This window comes from Vulpes lagopus, chromosome 9 (assembly GCF_018345385.1).
Source record: "Vulpes lagopus strain Blue_001 chromosome 9, ASM1834538v1, whole genome shotgun sequence".
Taxonomy (NCBI): Eukaryota; Metazoa; Chordata; class Mammalia; order Carnivora; family Canidae; genus Vulpes; species Vulpes lagopus.
Window position 1 is genome coordinate 44,887,426 of NC_054832.1, and position 19,280 is coordinate 44,906,705.

Sequence of the window (19,280 nt, forward strand, 5' to 3'; positions counted from 1 at the left end):
TGGAAACTAGCCCTTTATCTGATACGTCATTTGCAAATATCTTCTCCCATTCCGTAGGTTGTCTTTTAGTTTTGTTGACTGTTTCTTTTGCTGTGCAAAAGCTTCTTATCTTGATGAAGTCCCAATAGTTCATTTTTGCTTTTGTTTCTCTTACCTTCATGGATGAATCTTGTAAGAAGTTACTGTGGCCAAGTTCAAAAAGGGTGTTGCCTGTGTTCTCCTCTAGGATTTTGATGGAATCTTGTCTCACATTTAGATCTTTCATCCATTTTGAGTTTATCTTTGTGTATGGTGCAAGAGAGTGGTCTAGTTTCATTCTTCTGCATGTGGATGTCCAATTTTCCCAGCACCATTTATTGAAAAGACTGTCTTTCTTCCAGTGGATAGTCTTTCCTCCTTTATCGAATATTAGCTGACCATAAAGTTGAGGGTCGACTTCTGAATTCTCTATTCTGTTCCATTGATCTATGTGTCTGTTTTTGTGCCAGTACCACACTGTCTTGATGACCACAGCTTTGTAGTACAACCTGAAATCTGGCATTGTGATGCCCCCAGCTATGGTTTTCTTTTTTAATATTCCCCTGGCTATTCGGGGTCTTTTCTGATTCCACACAAATCTTAAGATGATTTGTTGCAACTCTCTGAAGAAAGTCCATGGTATTTTGATAGGGATTGCATTAAATGTGTAAATTGCCCTGGGTAGCATTGACATTTTCACAATTTTAATTCTTCCAGTCCATGAGCATGGAATATTTTTCCATCTCTTTGTGTCTTCCTCAATTTCTTTCAGAAGTGTTCTCTAGTTTTTAGGGTATAGATCCTTTACCTGTTTGGTTAGGTTTATTCCTAGGTTTCTTATGCTTTTCGGTGCAATTGTAAATGGGATTGACTCCTTAATTTCTCTTTCTCAGTCTCATTGTTAGTGTAGAGAAATGCCACTGACTTCTGAGCATTGATTTTGTATCCTGCCACGCTGCCAAATTGCTGTATGAGTTCTAGCAATCTTGGGGTGGAGTCTTTTGGGTTTTCTATGTAGAGTATCATGTCATCGGCGAAGAGGGAGAGTTTGACTTCTTCTTTGCCAATTTGAATGCCTTTTATGTCTTTTTGTTGCCTGATTGCTGAGGCTAGGACTTCCAGTACTATGTTGAATAGCGGTGGTGAGAGTGGACATCCCTGTGTTGTTCCTGATCTTAGGGGAAAGGCTCCCAGCGTTTCCCCATTGAGAATGATATTTGCTGTGGGCTTTTCGTAGATGGCTTTTAAGATGCTGAGGAATGTTCCCTCTATCCCTACACTCTGAAGAGTTTTGATCAGGAATGGATGCTGTATTTTGTCAAATGCTTTCTCTGCATCTATTGAGAGGATCATATGGTTCTTGGTTTTTCTCTTGCTGATATGACCAATCACATTGATTGTTTTATAAGTGTTGAACCAGCCTTGCATCCCGAGGATAAATCCTACTTGATCATGGTGAATAATCTTCTTAATGTACTGTTGGATCCTATTGGCTAGTATCTTATTGAGAATTTTTGCATCTTTGTTCATCAATGATATTTGTCTATAATTCTCCTTTTTGGTGGGGTCTTTGTCTGCTTTTGGAATTAAGGTGATGCTGGTCTCATAGAACGAGTTTGGAAGTACTCCATCTCTTTCTATCTTTCCGAACAGCTTTAGTAGAATAGGTATGGCTTCTTCTTTAAATGTTTGATAGAATTCCCCTGGGAAGCCATCTGGCCCCGGACTTTTATGTCTTGGGCGGTTTTTGATGACTGCTTCAATTTCCTCCCTGGTTATTGGCCTGTTCAGGTTTTCTATTTTTTCCTGTTTCAGTTTTGGTAGTTTGTGGCTTTCCAGAAATGCATCCATTTCTTCTAGATTTCCTAATTTATTGGCATATAGCTGTTCATGATATGTTTTTAAAATCGTTTGTATTTCCTTGGTGTTGGTGGTGATCTCTCCTTTCTCATTCATGATTTTATTAATTTAAGTCTTTTCTCTCTTCTTTTTAATAAGGTTGGCTAATGGTTTATGTATCTTATTAATTCTTTCAAAGAACCAACTCCTGCTTTTGTTGATCTGTTCCACAGTTATTCTGGTCTCTATTTCATTGAGTTCTGCTCGAATCTTTATTAATTATCTTCTTCTGCTGGGTGTAGGATCTATTTGCTATTTTTTCTCCAGCTCCATTAGGTGCAAGGTTCACTTTTGTATTTGAGTTCTTTCAGTTTTTGGATGGATGCTTGTATTGCAATGTATTTCCCCCTCACGACTGCTTTTGCTGTATCCCAAAGATTTTGAAAGGTTGTATCTTCATTCTCATTAGTTTCCATGAATCTTTTAAATTCTTCCTTAATTTCCTGGTTGACCCTTTCATCTTTTAGCAGGATGGTCCTTAACCTCCACGTGTTTGAGGTCCTTCCAAACTTCTTGTTGTGATTTAGTTCTAATTTCAAAGCATTATGGTCTGAAAATATGCAGGGCCGATCCCAACCTTTTAGTATCGGTTAAGACCTGATTTGTGATCCACTATGTGGGGGTCTATTCTTGAGAAATTCCATGTGCACATGAGAAGAATGTGTTTTCAGTTGCATTTGGATATAAAGCTCTGTAAATATCTGTGAAATCCATCTGGTCCAGTGTATCATTTAAAGCTCTCATGTCTTTAGAGATGTTGTGCTTAGAATGCCTATTGATTGTAGAAAGTGCTACGTTCAAATCACCAAGTGTAAGTGTATTATTATCTAAGTATTTCTTCACTTTGGTTATTAATTGATTGATATACTTGTCAGCTCCCACATTCGGGGTATAAATATTGATGATTGTTAAGTACTCTTGTTGGATAGATCCTTTAAGTATGATATAGTGTCCCTCTTCATCTCTTACTACAGTCTTCAGGATGAACTTTAATTTATCTGATATGAGGATGGCTACCCCTGCTTTCTTTTGAGGGTCATTTGAATGGTAAATGGTTCTCCAACCTTTTATTTTCAGGTTGTAGGTGTCTTTATGTCTAAAATGAATCTCTTGTAGACAGCAAATAGATGGGTCCTGCTTTTTTATCCAGTCTGAAACCCTGCGCCTTTTGATGGGGTCATTAAACCCGTTCACGTTCAGAGTTACTATTGAAAGATATGAATTTAGTGTCCTCATGATACCTATTCAGTCCCTGTTTTTGTGGATTGTTCCCTTGGACTTCCTCTTTCTTTTACAGAGTCCTCCTTGATATTTCTTGGAGAACTGGTTTGGTGGTCACATATTCTTTCAGTTCCTGCCTATCTTGGAAGCTCTTCATCTCTCCTTCTATTCTGAATGAGAGCCTTGCTGGATAGAGTATTCTTGGCTGCATATTCTTCTCATTTAGGACCCTGAATATATCCTGCCAGCCCTTTCTGGCCTGCCAGGTCTGTGGAAAGGTCTGCTGTTAATCTTATATTTCTCCCCCATAAAAGTTAGAGATTTCTTGTCTCTTGCTGCTTTAAGGATCTTCTCTTTATCTTTGGAATTTGCAAGCTTCACTATTAAATGTTGAGGTGTTGAGCGGTTTTTATTGATTTTAGGGGGGGAATCTCTCTATTTCCTGGATCTGAATGCCTGTTTCCCTTCCCACATTAGGAAAGTTATCAGCTATGATTTGTTCAAATACATATTCTGGACCTCTTTCCCTTTCAGTGCCCTTGGGAACCCCAATTAAACGTAGATTTTTCTTTCTGAGGCTGTCGTTTATTTCCCTTAACCTGTCCTCATGATCTTTTGTTTTTCTTTTTTTTCCCTCAGTTTCCCTCTTTGCCATCAACTTGTCTTCTGTGTCACTCACTCGTTCTACCTCATTAACTCTCGTCGTTAGGACCTCTAGCTTGGATTGCATCTCATTTAATTGATTTTTAGTTTCTGCCTGATTGGATCTATATTCTGCTGTCCTAAAGTCCCTTGAGTCCTTTATGCTTTTTTCTAGAGCCACCAGTAGCTTTATAATTGTGCTTCTGAATTGGCTTTCTGACATTGAATTTTAATCCAAATTTTGTAACTCTGAGGGAGAGAGGACTGTTTCTGATTCTTTCTTTTTAGGTGAGTTTTTCCTTCTAGTCATTTTGCTCAGTGCAGAGTGGCCAAAAACAAGTTGTATTGGGAAAAGGAGAAAAAAAAGAAAAGAAAAAGAAAAAAAAGAAGAAGAAGGAAAAAAAAAAGAGAAGAAGAGAAAAAAAGTGGGGGTGAGAAGCAAACAGAAAACAAAACAAGGGGGAGTATCCTCTGATTCTATATACTGTAAATCCCTCGACTTCCCCTGGAACTTTCCAGTGCTGCTTGGTCAATAACTTGCTTTTCCCTTGTCCTTCTATCTAGCTGGTCTTCTGGGGGAGGGGCCTGCTGTTCTGATTCTCAGGTGTGAGCACCTGGGGAGCTGCTCCACCCCCTGCCTGGTGCAGGGAGCGGAGCTGCTCCACCCCCTGCCTGGTGCAGGGCTCAGTGGGAGCTGTTTATCCTGTTTATCCTGTGAGGCCACTGTAAGGCTCACTAGGGGTTGTTTATCGTGCGAGGCACCAGGAGGAATAACAACAGTGGCGATGGCCAGTTCTCCAGCCTGGGAGTCAGCTCCTGCAGTAAGTACGGCAGCTCCCAGTCCACAGGGGCCTGGATGCTCTGGGGGCAGGACGCTGACCTGCACAGCTCGGGCTGCCTTTCCATCCAGGAAGGTTGGTGAAGCTCCTGCTTCTCTGGGACGGAGCCCTCCCTCCTGTCCTGGGGGCTCTCGCTGCACAGCCTTAGCCCAGCTCCTTGCGGGGTCCCTCCCCCTTGGATGCCTTTTGTTTCTTTATCCCCCCCACCCCCCACCATCTTCCTACCTTGATAGAAATGCGAACTCTTCTCACTGTGGCATTCCAGCTGTTCTCTCTTTAAATCTCAGGCCGCATTCATAGGTTTTCAGGATGATTTGAAAGTTATCGAGGTTAAGTTGGTGGGGACAGGTGACTTGGGGACCCTACTCTTCCACCATCTTGGCCCCTCCCCCAAAATCAACATTTTTGTATGTTTTTCCACATACTCATTGGTGGGTCTGTGTAGATTCCAAGTCCTCGACATCTGACTTCTAAACAGTTTTAGAATACAACCTGTTGTGGGGGAATAGAGTAAATGCATGTCTCTCCCTGTTCTCTTCTCCCTCCTTGTTTTCTTCTTTCCATATTTGTTCATTTATAAGTTCAGAAAGCATTTGTTGAACATCTGTTATATTCCTATAATTATTCTAAATACGTGGAATAAAGAGATGAGCAAATCAAAGCCCTGCCCCTGTAGTATTTTTAGCAAGGAGAAATCTTTTGTTGACAAATCATCCCTTTTCTGGGTCATTAGACTTAACTGATAGTTTCTTTTAGTGATAATAGAAGCATTTGTAGTTACTACTTTTTGCAAACTTCTGCGCAAGCTGAAATGAATTCTAGGAATAGTATGTGTTTAAGGAAATGACCGTGAGCTTCTAAGGAGGTCATATAAGAAAAGTGGCAGAATTTGGAATCAGTAATAAACATCTAAGTAACTCCTATGTCATGAGTACCTACCAAGTGATGATTTAGCTTAGATACTTAGTAGCTGTCAACTTTTTAAAAAATTTTCAGTTAACAATTTAATTCCACTAACTTATATCTACCATGTCCCAAATGTTGTTCAGGAACTGCAGATTTAGAAATGAACACAAACCAGTTCCTATTCTCAAGGAGGTCCCAAGTCTAATAAGGGAAAGTAACAAGTAAATAAATGTAGTATAAAGTGCTGGGGCTGCTGCTGCCACCGCTGACAGCTAATACTTGTATTGTGCTTAGTGTGTTCGAAGCATTTTTCTAAGTGCTGTCTGTGTATCAATTCATTTTTCCTCAAAACAAAATGGTTCCGATTTAATGGATGAGGAAACTAAGGCTTAGAGAGGTTAAATAACTTAATGCAGGTCACACAGCAGTGATGTTAAAAGTTCACAGAGTCATGTAAAGGGTGGTATGCAAACTGTAATGAAGGATCCAATACCTAATTCAGTGTTGGAGGTCCAGTGAAAATATGCCAGAAGAGTGACACTTGAATTTAAGTTGCTATTCTAGTAAATAAAAAGATGAAGTAATCATTATGGTTTTCTGGAGTGGCCACAAATAACTCTGTCTTCTTTTCTTATTTATTTTATTTATTTTATTTTATTTATTTTATTTTATTTTATTTTATTATTTTATTTTATTTTATTTTATTATTTTATTATTTTATTTTATTTTATTATTTTATTTTATTTTATTTTATTTACTTTATTATTTTATTTTATTTTTATTTTAAATATTTTATTTATTTATTCATGAGAGACACACACAGAGAGAGAGAGGGGCAGAGACAGAGGGAGGGAGAAGCAGGCTTCATGCAGGGAGCCGGACATGGGACTCAATCCCGGGCCTCCAGGATCACGACCTGGACTGAAGGCGGCGCTAAACTGCTGCGCCACTGGGGCTGCCCTTTGTCTTCTTTTCAAATGGTATTTCTTCAGAAAGTGAAACTCACATTAATTTTGATTTGTGTCCATAGTAGAATAGATGATACTCTTTCTGTGTGGAAGAAATGGAATTTTTTGTCTTCTGACTTCAAGCATAATCTGAACTATAATCTGATTTTATTTTTAGGTTGACAATACTTCACAAAGAATTTGATGTAGCTTTTAAATGATTTGATTTAGATGAAACCCATTACAGATGCCAACAGGCTGCTTTCAGGCTATTTCATTATTTGTTGGTTTCACTGAGTGAAGAGAACTCTGTTCTATGTCACCTACTTAATTTCCTCAGCATGGCACAGTCTAACCATTTTAAGTGACAAAATAATGTCCATGTGTCTAGCAGTTGTAATTCTTTCTTTCACTTGTGTGATTTCCAGCATTGAAGATGACTCCAGGGCCAGGCCTTTCCCAAGGCATGTCAGTCAATGAAAAACTAATGCCAGGTGCCCCAGTGAATACCACAACGTGTGTAGCTGACACGGAATCAGAGCAAGCAGATACATGGTAAAACTTCACTGTTAACAAATCATTGTTATTCTGTACGTAAATGGTATATTCAAGAAGTAAAGTCAGTGTCTCTCTCTATCAGATCAGCTCTTAGAAGATAAAGCTTGGGAAAAAAATAAATAAAAAATAAAAATTAAAAAAAAAAAGATAAAGCATGGGATAATGGGATGCCAGGGAAAATAATATATTAGGTCAAGGATTAGTAAACTTTCTCTACAAGACAAGAGAGTAAATATTTTTAGCTTTGTGAGCCATTGATCTCTGTCACAGCTACTCAGCTTTGCCATTGTAGCATGAACACAGCCATAGACAACATGTAAATGAATGTGTGGGACTGTGTTCCAATAAAATTTAATTTACAAAAACAAGTGGCAGGCCAGATTTAGCCTGTAAGCCATAGTTTGCTAACCCCTGTCTTAATGGTAGAGTTTTTTAGTTGTTCTTTACAAATTTATGTGGAAGACTGTAAAGAATTACACCAGTTTATTTGTGACTATCGAAACAAGTTTGTAGTAAGTTTGTACTATGATGTTGCCTTCTTCTGAATATTATTTATAACTTGGGAATACTTTCTATGTGTCTACCTGGTTATCTAAATAATGAATATTCCATAATGATAGTTTTCTAGTGGTTCTCTATATGAAGAGGTTTTTGTTCTTTTTTTTTTAAGATTTTATTTTATTTTTTATTTATTCATGAGAGACACACAGAGAGAGAGAGAGAGAGAGAGGCAGAGACACAGGCAGAGGGAGAAGCAGGCTCCATGAAGGGAGCCGGACTTGGGACTCGATCCCAGGACTCCAGGATTAGGCCCTGGGCTGAAGGTGGCACTAAACCGCTGAGCCACTGGGGCTGCCCCGGGGGGGGGGGGGGGGGGGGGGGGGGGGGCTTGAGCGAGGGTAGCTCATTTGTATTCCCTGGTATTTTTAAGGAAGTGTATTGTATTTTAAATAATATATAATGAATGATTCATATTGAAAAATACTTGTGATATCACTATATTAAATCACACTTAAAATTTTAATACATCCTTTTTTTTTTTTTTATAGAGTCCAGGTGTAAGTTTTAAAGGAAACTATTAATGTTTTGAAAGTCACATATATGACCGCTTGTTTTTTGTGAAATAAGAATATTAAAGGCAGTTTATGTAACCATACATTGTGGAACTCTGTGTGTGTATGTGTGTGTGTATTTTAAATATTTTTCTGGTAGTATAGAGTTCTATTCCAGGGACTGCCATCTGGCTGAAATGTAACCATATCAATTCATCTATATTCCTGCCATCTAGTTGGAATATAACCATATCAGTTCATCTGAATCTAAATTCATCTTATTTAGATCTAAATATCTCATTATATATGATGCTAGAATTGTAGGAGGTTGTTTTCTTCTGATTTTTCCTTTTTTAATAAAATTTTTCATGAAAATAATTCTAAAATTTTAAACAGAGCAAAACTATCACCTAGTTTAATTTATAATAGAGTACTAGGTTGATATTTCATGTCTGTATGGCAGTTTTTTTTTTGTTTTGTTTTAAAGATTTTATTTATTCACGAAGGACATAGAGAGAGAGAGGCAGAGACACAGGCAGAGGGAGAAGCAGGCTCCATGCAGGGAGCCCAACATGGGACTCGATCCCGGGTCTCCAGGATCACACCCTGGGCCGAAGGCAGATGCTCAACCACTGAGGGACCCAGGGATCCCCTGACTGGCAGTTTTTTATAATAGAGTATGCCAGACATTGTGTGCTACGGGGGATGAAGACGAGAAAGTTACCATTTTTCTTTAGGGAGCACTAATGTAAAAGGAGCAATTTTCTTGGGATAGTGACATATATTCCCTTAATTATTGTCTAAAAATTATGTTCTAAAGCTTTATCACATTCGTACTATCTAGAGGCCTGTGTTTCTAGATAAGAATTGCTAGAAGTTTGATTGTTTAACCTTGCATTCTTTTCTTTTGTTACAGTATGGATTTGAGTGAAAGGCCTAAAGAAATCGAAATCTCCAAAGTGGAACAGAAATTCAGAATGCCTTCACAAGAAACGTCCACTGTGAAGGACCCGCCCAGGATAAGCTCTGATGATAGTAAAGCAGTGTCAAATGCTCTGGTTAGGATGAAAATCCCAACCTGTCAGCTTTCACCGACTAAATCCTCAGGTGTAAATAAAAGAGATCACACTTCCCAGCAGCTGCAGACCAACTCCATCAAAAATTACTTTAAGCCTTCTATCAAAAAAAGGTATATTTTTAAATAACACCTCTCTGTATCTGTGGAAAATACTAATATAATAGAATGGCACAGAGTGTGTTCTGCTTGAAGATGCTTTTGTGGAAAACTGACCCTTTGACCTCATTCCCTCTCGGAAATGTCCAAGTCTCCTCCTTCACTAAGGTCATGATAGAGTCTCTCTCATCCTTTTTTCTTGCTCACCTTAAGCTTACCTGTTGTCTCACTTTGCTGCGCTTTTGGAGAAGAGCTTTCCCACGCCTCAGTTCCTTCGCCTTCTCTCACTTCCTCTAGGACCATGCTCCCTCAGTTCTCTCATTTTCAAGCACTTTTAATTATTCTAGCCCCTTCTCGATTCAAAAGCTCTATCTTACTTTTACTTTTTTAAAACCTTCCCTGGACTTGGTTCTTTCCTCTAGCTACTGCCTCTTATCTTTCATACTCTCAATTAAACTTCTCAAAGAAGGAGGTTATTGTTATTGCTCCCATTTCCATATGAAATATTTCTTAACCAGCAATATTTCATCTCGACGTGATGTCCTTGAAATTAGCCATTGACACCTTTGCCAGCTCTAGGGGCCTTTTGGTGCTTTTCAGCTCTTGAACCTTTCTTCTCCGAATGGTGTCTTGGTTTTTGTAGCAGTAGCCTCACCTGGTTGTTTTTGCCTCTCTGACTTTCCTCCTTCGAGGACTTCTTTCCTTTTTTGTACTGCTACTTTTTATGTGCTTTATACTGTACCTTCAGAGTTTTCATGACTGTATTACAGATGATCAGTATTTTTGTCCGACCTTAACCTTTTAAGCTTCACTTCTATGTTTCCACAGGAATTTTTTGCTGTTTTCCCAAATTATAGGCCTAAGCCTTTTCTCCTCTGTCATTGAATATGTGTTTTCTTTGTTAGTAGTTCATTTTGTCAGAATCTTTGACTCTTTCTCCTTTGCTCCCGCAAAACAGCAGTGTGATTATTTTCACTGTGTTATAAATTCCTCCCTTTCCATATTTTTGTATTGCCAGCTCTCTAATTTAAACTCTGACCACCTGACTTAATACAAAAACCTCTTAGTCTGTCCAGTACCCTGATAATAGATTAGTATTATTAAAGTATCACTTCGACTATTGCAATTTAACAAAAATTTAGTAAACATCTGGGAAGCAGAGATCCATGTTTTTATGTTCTCTATGGACCTTAGTACAATTTAAATGAATAAAGTACTTATTCAGTACTTAGTGAATGAAACAGTATTATATAGAAAACTCTTAGTCATATATTCACATATTACTTGCAGTATATAGTCTGTACTGTATTCTGGATTTAACTACTCTTATTATCATGAATCTAGCTCTTACTAATCCATCAGGTTTTATTCCCAAGGTAATTTTTCCCTGCCTGCAGTTTCCCTATATTGTAAAGTAAGCTACTCTTTCCTGGCAACAAGTGCTTTGTATTTTTGTATCTTTCTGCCTTTTCCTCTACATTGATTTATTAGCTACTGCTGCCTTAGCAGAGAAGATAGACCTCTCCCTATGGTTTTAGCCATTGGGTTGACAGTCCTACAAAAACATGAGTGTCCATATGAAGTACGTGCCATTTTCAAATGTCCAATTCTTTAAATTTCCAATGATACTAATTAATAAAATCAAGAATACTGTGAATTAAATGAGGGGAGTGAATATTGCCAAACCACAAAATCACTTAGCTGTGTTCATTTTGTTTTTGCTTTCTTCTCTTGTTTTTGAAATCTTAAGGGAAAGAGATGAAGAAAATCAAGAAATTTCTTCAGCCAAATCAGCAAGAATAGAAATGTCTTGTTCTCTTTTAGAACAAACACAATCTTCTACACCCTCAGTATGGGAAAATAAGGAGCAGCATCTATCTCAGAATAAGCCTCTGGAAAAGAAGCCAGATAATTTACTTACAGATAGAGATTTAAAGTCCACTGTGAAAAATCCTGCCAATAAATCTCTTTCTACAGAAAAAAGAAAGGAAATTGATGACTTTGCCATAGAAGATGAAGTATTAGATCAGTTATTCAAGAACACAAAACCAGAGCTAGAAACTGGAGTGAAAGTTCAGAAACAAGAGGAAGATGTCAATATTAGAAAAAGGCCAAGATTGGATATAGAAACAAATGGCACTTTTGTTGAAGCAATACCGAAAACTAGTGAGATATCTGTAAGTAACATTTTTTAATGAGAAGCATTACAAATAGAAACTTTGAATGTTAAAAAGATATTTATGATGGTATAAGTATCATTTCCTTGAGGAAAAAGTTAATATCTTCAACACCTAATATTAAGTATAAGAATTTGTTGGTTGATAAGGTAAATACTAAAAATAGTGCTTCTTTGACAGTATATAATAAATGGCAAATAAAATTGTTACTCGTGATTGTTTTAATAGATTTCCAGGCTATTCTATTACTATACTATCAAACCTTTGGCCTTGATGGTAAGTATAGGATAAACCTTAATAGAGGAAACAGCACAGAAAAATGAAGAAAGTTAGTAAAACAAGCTATCCACTAAATAATTTTTTTCAGGTAAAATAGGGTATAACATCACTAGGGATTTTTATTTTCATTTTGACTTTCAATATCCTATCCTGTTTTCCTGAAGGTTGATAATTTGTCTTACCACTTCAGATTATTTCCTATTTTTTGGATAAGTAAGTTGCCTACTGCCTTTAGAATAGTGAGTCATGAAGTGAAATCATGGACCACAGGAAGTTAAAAGGTAATAATCTGATATTTTTTATAAGTCCATTAGCTCCACTCTCTTTCCTGTTTTGGTTATCCTCTCCTGTAAATGGCTACTACATAAGGAAAGGACTAAGTAAAAAGATAAGGATTAAGTGATTGGAAGATATAGTGATTCAATAGGTATTTGTTGAGAATTTACTGTGTATCAAGTACTATAAATCTATTAACTAATGTTTTGAAAAAGCAAAGTATATGTCCTCTTTAGCCAAAATACCAGCATCTTCATATGAAGGAGGGAATCTTCATCATTTATTTCTTTTGAGTGAATCCTAAAAGCCCTTATGTAGACCAGCTGCATCAGAATCAGCTAGTGAGCTTTTTTTTTTTTTTAAAGATTTTTATTTATTTATTCATGAGAGACAGAGAGAGAGAGAGAGAGAGAGAGAGGCAGAGACACAGGCAGAGGAAGAAGCAGGCTCCATGCAGGGAGCCTGAAGTGGGACTCGATCCCAGGACCCTAGGATCACACGCTGGGCTGAAGGTGGCACTAAACCACTGAGCCACCCAGGCTGCCCTGGTGAGCTTTTATATTTTTTATTATTTTATTTTATTCTATTGTTTGTTTGTTTGTTTGTTTATTTTTGTGAGCTTTTTAAAAACTGTGGATACACAGACCCAAACCCCAAAGGCCCTGATGCAATACATCCAGTTATTTTCCCAGAAAAAGTTTCCACGTTTTATAAGCTAAGAATTCCTTTTGCTGTCTTTAAAAATTCTAAACTCAGTAGCCTAAAGTAGATGGAGTTATTTTTTTTCTATAGAAGAAACCCAGACGTAGGTAATCAAAGCTGCTCAGAAGTTCTGTGGTATTAATTTCTTAGGTGTCTGTTTTTCTCTCTACAAGGTGGTACCTCTAGCCATCACATCAACTTTCCAGGGAGGAAAAACAGAATGGAAAGGGGACAGGACAAAGGCTTTTCCACTTGAGTTCCTCCTCACTTTCTAAGGAGCTCTTTCAGAAACCCCACTTTGTAACTTTGGCTTTCGGCCAGAATTTAATCTTGGGCTGCACCACTCCCCATTCCTCACTCTTAGTCTACAAGAAGAGAGTATGGGAAATGTTTTAAGCTTGGCGCATTGCTGTCCCTAACAAACTGAGTATTAGTTAAGTAAGGAAGAAAGAGTGAATACTGAGATATCTTTTTTTTTTTTTTAATATTTTATTTATTTATTCATGAGAGACACAGAGGGAAAGAGAGAGAGAGGCAGAGACACAGGCGGAGGGAGAAGCAGGCTCCACGCAGGGAGCCTGACATGGGACTCCATCCTAGGTCTCCAGGATTGCACCCTGGGCTGAAGGCGGCGCTAAACCACTGAGCCACCAGGGCTGCCCCAATACTGAGATATCTTTTGGTCAAATTGAGAAATTCAGAGAAAGAGGGGTTCTTTATTATCAAAAATTAGCTGGCACTTTACAGAAAAGATAAATTGAACTAAGTGGTTCATATAACCTATAAGTTACTATTCTATAAGTTTAGCAATTTCCCCTATAGTGGAAGTCCAAGAGATGATTTCTTATGTTTAATAAATTTATGTCTCTTTATGAAGATAGATTTACTCTAGTTGTGTTGCAAATTTACACTGTTACTTTAGCTCAGACTATTCCAAAATCTGTTTTCAGACCACTTAATATTCTAAGCACTTAATCTTTAGAAAATTAGACTCTATATTATTTTGTATACACTTTTGAAAATGCTCTTCCCTTGCCATATCCTTCCTCCCCACTGTTTTTATTTCTAGTTTTTTTCTGATGTATTTTTATTTTCTTTCTCTTCTTGTTTTATTACCTCCTTTAGTTTTTAATAGCCTTTTTTTTTCTTTTTCTTAAATTCTATCCCAGATTGGTCCACTGCTCACAGTGGCCATAGTCTGTCTGAAAATGGTTGTGAGTTTAATAATAGACCTCCTTGGTTCCTCCTGTATGGCTACTCATTTCTGCTATCTTGACTGCACATTTTCCCAGAGCTCATGGTCGCCCAAGCAATCAGGCACTAGATCCCAGAGTGGGAGGACCAGGAAATGAACATTACACACTAGTGATACAGGAACCATTAAAGTCTTTTGTGTATCTAAAAAGACATTTCTTGTATTTATTTTTTTAATTTAAATGCAATTTGCCAACATATAGTATAATACCCAGTGCTCCTGACATCATGTGACCTCCTTAATGCCTGTCACCAAGTTATCCCATCCTCCCCACCCGCCTCCACTTCAGCAACCCTCAGTTTGTTTCTCAGACTTAAAAGTCTCTCATGGTTTGTCTTCTTTCTGTTTTTTTTCTCCATTCAGTTTCCTCTCCTTCCCTTATGGTCCCTTGCACTATTACTATATTTCACATATGAGTGAGACCATATGATAATTGTCTTTCTCCATTTGACCTAATTTACTCAGCACAATACCCTCCAGTTCCATCCATGTTGATGTAATTGGTAGGTATTCATCCTTTCTGTTGGCTGAGTAATATTCCATTGTATGTATAAACCACATCTTTTCCACTCATCTGTCAAAGGACATCTCAGCCTCTTCCACAGTTTGGCTATTGTGGACATTGCTGCTGTGAACATTGAGGTGCAGGTGCTCTTTCACTACATCTGTATCTTTGGGGTGAATACTCAGTAGTGCAATTGCTAGGTTATAGGGTAGCTCTATTTTAACTTCTTGAGGAACCTCCATACAGTTTTCCAGAGTGGCTGCACCAGCTTGCATTCCCACCAACAATTTAAGAGGTTCTCCTTTCTCCACATCCTCCTCAGCATTTGTTGTTTCCTGTCTTGTTGATTTTACTCATTCTCACCGGCATAAAGTGGTATCTCATTGTGGTTTGATTTGTATTTCCTGGGTGATAGTGATGTGAGCATTTTTTGGGTGCCTGTTGGCCATTTGTAGGTCTTCTTTGGAGAAATGTCTGTTCATATCTTCTGCCCATTTCTTGACTGGATTATTTGTGTTTTGAGTCTTAAGTTTGATAAATTCTTCTACATCTTGGATATTAGCCCTTTATCTAGTATGTCATTTGCAAGTATCTTCTCCCATTCTCTAGGTTGCCTTTTAGCTTGGTTGACTGTTTCCTTTGCTGTGCAGAAGCTTTTTATCTTGATGAAGTCCCAATAGTTCATTTTTGCTTTCGTTTCTCTTGCCTTTAGAGACATATCTTGCAAGAAGTTGTTGCAGCTGAGGTCAGAAAGGTTGTTGCTTGTGTTCTCCTCTAGGATTTTGATGGATTCCTGTTTCATATTTAGGTTTTTCGTCCCTTTTGAGTTTATCTTTGTGTATGGGTTAAAAGAATGGCCCAGTTTCATTCTTTTGCATGTGGCTGTCCAGTTTTCCCAACACTGTTTATTGAAGAGATGGTCTTTTTTCCATTGGATATTCTTTCCTGCTTTGTTGAAGATGAATTGACCATAGAGCTGAATGTCAATTTCTGGGTTCTCTATTCTGTTCCATTCATCTGTGTGTCTGTTTTTGTGCCAACAGATGCTGTCTTGATGATCACAGCTTTGTTATATAGCTTGAAGTCAGGGGTTGTGATAGCCCCAGCTTTGGTTTTCTTTTTCTTTTTCTTTTTTGAAGGACTTTATCTATTTATTCATGAGAGACAGAAAGAGAGAGGCAGAGAGAGAGGCAGAGGGAGAAGCAGGCTCCCCACAGAACCCTGATAAGGGACTAGATCCCAGGACCCCGGAGCACCCCTGGAGCCGAAGGCAGACGATCAACTACTGAGCCACCCAGGCATCCCAGTTTTCTTTTTCAGCATTCCTCTGGCTATTCGGGGTCCTTTATGGTTCCATACAAATCTTAGAATTATGTGTTCCAACTCTGTGAAAAATGTCCATGGTATTTTGGTAGGGATTGCATTGAATGTGTAGATTGCCCTAGGTAGCATTAACATTTTCACAATATTTATTCTCCCAATCCATGAGTATGGAATTTTTTTATCTCCTTGTGTCTTCCTCAATTTCTTTCATAAGTGTTCTGTAGTTTCTAGGGACACCTGGGTGGCTCAGCGGTTGAGCCTCTGCCTTCAGCTCAGGGTGTGATCTGGGGATCAAGTCCCTGGAGGGAGCCCTCTGCCTGTGTCTCTGCCTCTTTCTCTGTGTCTCTCATGAATAAATAAATAAAATCTTTAAAACAAAAAGTGTTCTATAGTTTCTAGAGTACACATCTTTTACCTCTTTGGTTAAATTTATTCCTGGATATCTTATGGTTTTTGGTGCAATTATAAATGGGATCAATTCCTTAATTTCTCTTTCTTCAGACTTATTGAAGACCTTTCATTTAATAGCCAAGGTTTACATACTGTATAATGATATCAGGGAATACAGTCATTATATTTTGCTCTGTGGTTCTGCAGCATGATTTCCCTGTCCTTATTTTACTATTTTGGAATCCATAACATTCTAAAAAAAAAAAAAAAAAAAAAAAAAAAAGGCAGTGTAAGGGGCACCTGGGTGGCTCAGCGGTTGAGCATCTGCCTTCAGCTCAGGTCATGATTCTGGGTCTGGGATCAAGTCCCGCACCAGGCTCCCTGCTTCTCCCTCTATGTCTCTGCCTCTTTCTCTGTGTCCCTCATGAATAAATAGAATATTTTAAAAAAAATACAGTGTAAAATAAATATGTTTTAGAAGACTTTTGAAGAGTATGAATAGTGATTTGATTGTGATACATTTTGGGTAAACTAAAAGTTAAATCACTTTATTCTAACACTATACATTTTTAGTAAGAAACTGTTAGAGAAGTGTTTTGACTTTCAGTATTAAGATGATTTTTGAAAATTTTGTATTTTGAGATAATTGTTGATTCACGTGCAGTTGTGAGAAATTATATAGAGAGATCCAATATACTTTTCATCCTTTATCCTCTAATTGTAACATTTTGTATAACTATAGTACAGTATCACATCCAGGAAATTGAGTTGGATGCAATTCATCAGTCTTACTCAAACAATGGAGATTATTTTTAATTCTTCCATTTTTATCACTTTAAGAATTTATTGTTGGAAAGTCCTTGTACATATTCATGGATTAAAGGAATTGTGCTTAATTTTTCTTGCTATGGAAGTGATTATTGGAAAAAAATTCTTAATCCTTTCATTTAAAAAACTTTTTGCAATTTTAAGGCAAAAATGTGATACTAAATACATATATTTCAGAAAGGTAATTTCTAAAATATGTTAACAGTAGAACTGCTCTTTTTCTATTTTGAAATTTAAATATAGATTCTAACACATCTATAATATTTTCTTTAAAAAAAATTCATTTATTTTATAGAGGGAGAGAGAGAGAGAGAGAGTGGGAGCTAAGGGGGAGAAGGAAGTGAGAAAATCCCAAGCATACACCCTGCTGAGCTCAGAGCCCATCTTGAGGCTTGCTCTCAGGACCCTGAGATCACGACCTGAGCGGAAACCAAGAATTGAACACTTAACCGATTGTGCCACCCAGGCGCCCCCCTGTAAGATCTTCTACAAGCTGAAGTAGAAAGCTGCTGGCTACATACTCCTGCTAGGCGTGTATCCTTATTTATATGTAAATATATGACCGCTGTGGCTGAGTCTTGGCCTTAAAATTTCCTAGTCTCCATAAAATGCAAACATGAAGCATTATCTTTATTTATGTTCCTCTTCTGAATAGCACCCACAGAGCATCTTTTCATCACCCTATTCCACTTTCCTATTACAAATTAAGGTTTCATCTTCTCTCCTTCCAAAGCCTAGTAGTGTAATACCTACCACTTACTGGCACCACCATTCTGTTTTCAGCAACCCTGCAATAAAGTGGCAGCACTAATGTATTGAACTGATTAGGAAACTGATAGTGGGAGGTAGTAAGTAACTGGGCAATGTCACTTAGCTAGGATTGGAACTGGGACAAAAACACAGGGCTACTCCGCTCTTTTCGCTGTTGCTTTTGTCAGCTTTCTCAGAGTGTCCTATAATCAGTTATTCTACGTGGTGGGTGTGCTAACATGAAAGGCGGTCGAGAGGGTAAGTTCGATAGGCCTTTAAAAGGGAGACTCTCCAGGACTTGGTGATTGACTCACCCTGAGAAATGGAGAGGAAAGAGTATAGAATAATTCCCAAACTTAGACTCTGAGTGCCTGAGTAGTTTGTAGCAATGATTCGCCGAGCTAGGAAGTAACTTGCTCAAGAGGATGAGCAAGTTTGAGGGAGTAGAGCAGGATGGGGATGAGCTGTGGGGGAGTAAACTGCTCTGACTGTGATAACTTCCAGTGGGGGATACATATGAAAACAGTGAAAAGGTAACATGGTAGGCTTGGAGTATAAATTTTTAATCTTACTATTGATAAATGAAAACATTAATTCTCTTTAGTTCCTAGGCAAATACAAAATACGTACATTTGTTTTTCTGCCCATTCTTTCCAACTTTTCTATTACAATTCTTCTGAATTTTTATGACTGCATCTTTCAAAATTTGATGTAAAACAATATGTGCCCCTATTGTATCTCAAGGGACTATAGTTTTTACTGACAGTTTCAGAAATCCATCTGTGTAATATGCTTTTATCTGGAACCTGGTCCGGATATATGAATGTGGAGGAGAGCATGATTGTATACAAAACAATTTCCATTTTATTGCACACAGATATATTGAGCAATGAAGTAACCCTCTTTCCTTTTTCCTGGATTAAGGGTGATTCAAAATTAAATTCTAAGTATAAAGTTAGATAGAATCCTTTAAAATTGTTTTTATTTTAGACTGTAACAGTAATACATAATCATGTAGAAATATAAAAAATACAAACATAAAAATTTGTTGATAATCCTATTGGCTGTGGATAACCATAGTAAATATTTTGGTATTTTCTTTTTGAAATCTTATTTTGTAAGCTTAAAATCAACTGTTAATGAAATACTATAGCTATTTTTTATTCACTTAGAATCATTTCTCATACTGTAAAATAACTTATATGAATTTATATTGCTTCCAAATCTTTGCTCTTGTTACTCATACTACAATATCTTTTTCTCTATATATTTCTATTCTCATCTCCTAGCTTCTCTAGGAAGGTTACTTGTCAGTCTCATAACTGTGTCAAGAACATAAGTATGTTTAAAGGTACCATTTTATAATTTCTATGAACAGTATTTTTTATTTCCTTAGCAAGAAAATGAAATTGAGAAGAAATGTGAGCTCAAGAGTGAGTCACTGTGGTCAACTAAAGAAGAACTATCTGTGAGGAAATTTTTATTTTTATAAAATCTTTTATTTTTATAAAAATTAGACTTAAGGACCAATGTCTCATC

The 19,280-nt window shown here is 37.4% G+C and overlaps 1 protein-coding gene across 2 annotated transcripts in view; it reads left to right on the forward strand.

Moving 5' to 3' along the window:
• Positions 1-19,280, forward strand: part of NBN (nibrin) — a 59,323-nt gene that overhangs the window by 27,386 nt on the left and 12,657 nt on the right. For both annotated transcript variants that reach the window (XM_041769461.1, XM_041769462.1), the window contains exons 9-12: positions 6,901-7,027; positions 8,999-9,271; positions 11,007-11,433; positions 19,138-19,209. In XM_041769461.1, coding sequence (XP_041625395.1) covers positions 6,901-7,027; positions 8,999-9,271; positions 11,007-11,433; positions 19,138-19,209 — 899 coding nt within the window. The remainder of the gene's footprint in view (positions 1-6,900; positions 7,028-8,998; positions 9,272-11,006; positions 11,434-19,137; positions 19,210-19,280) is intronic.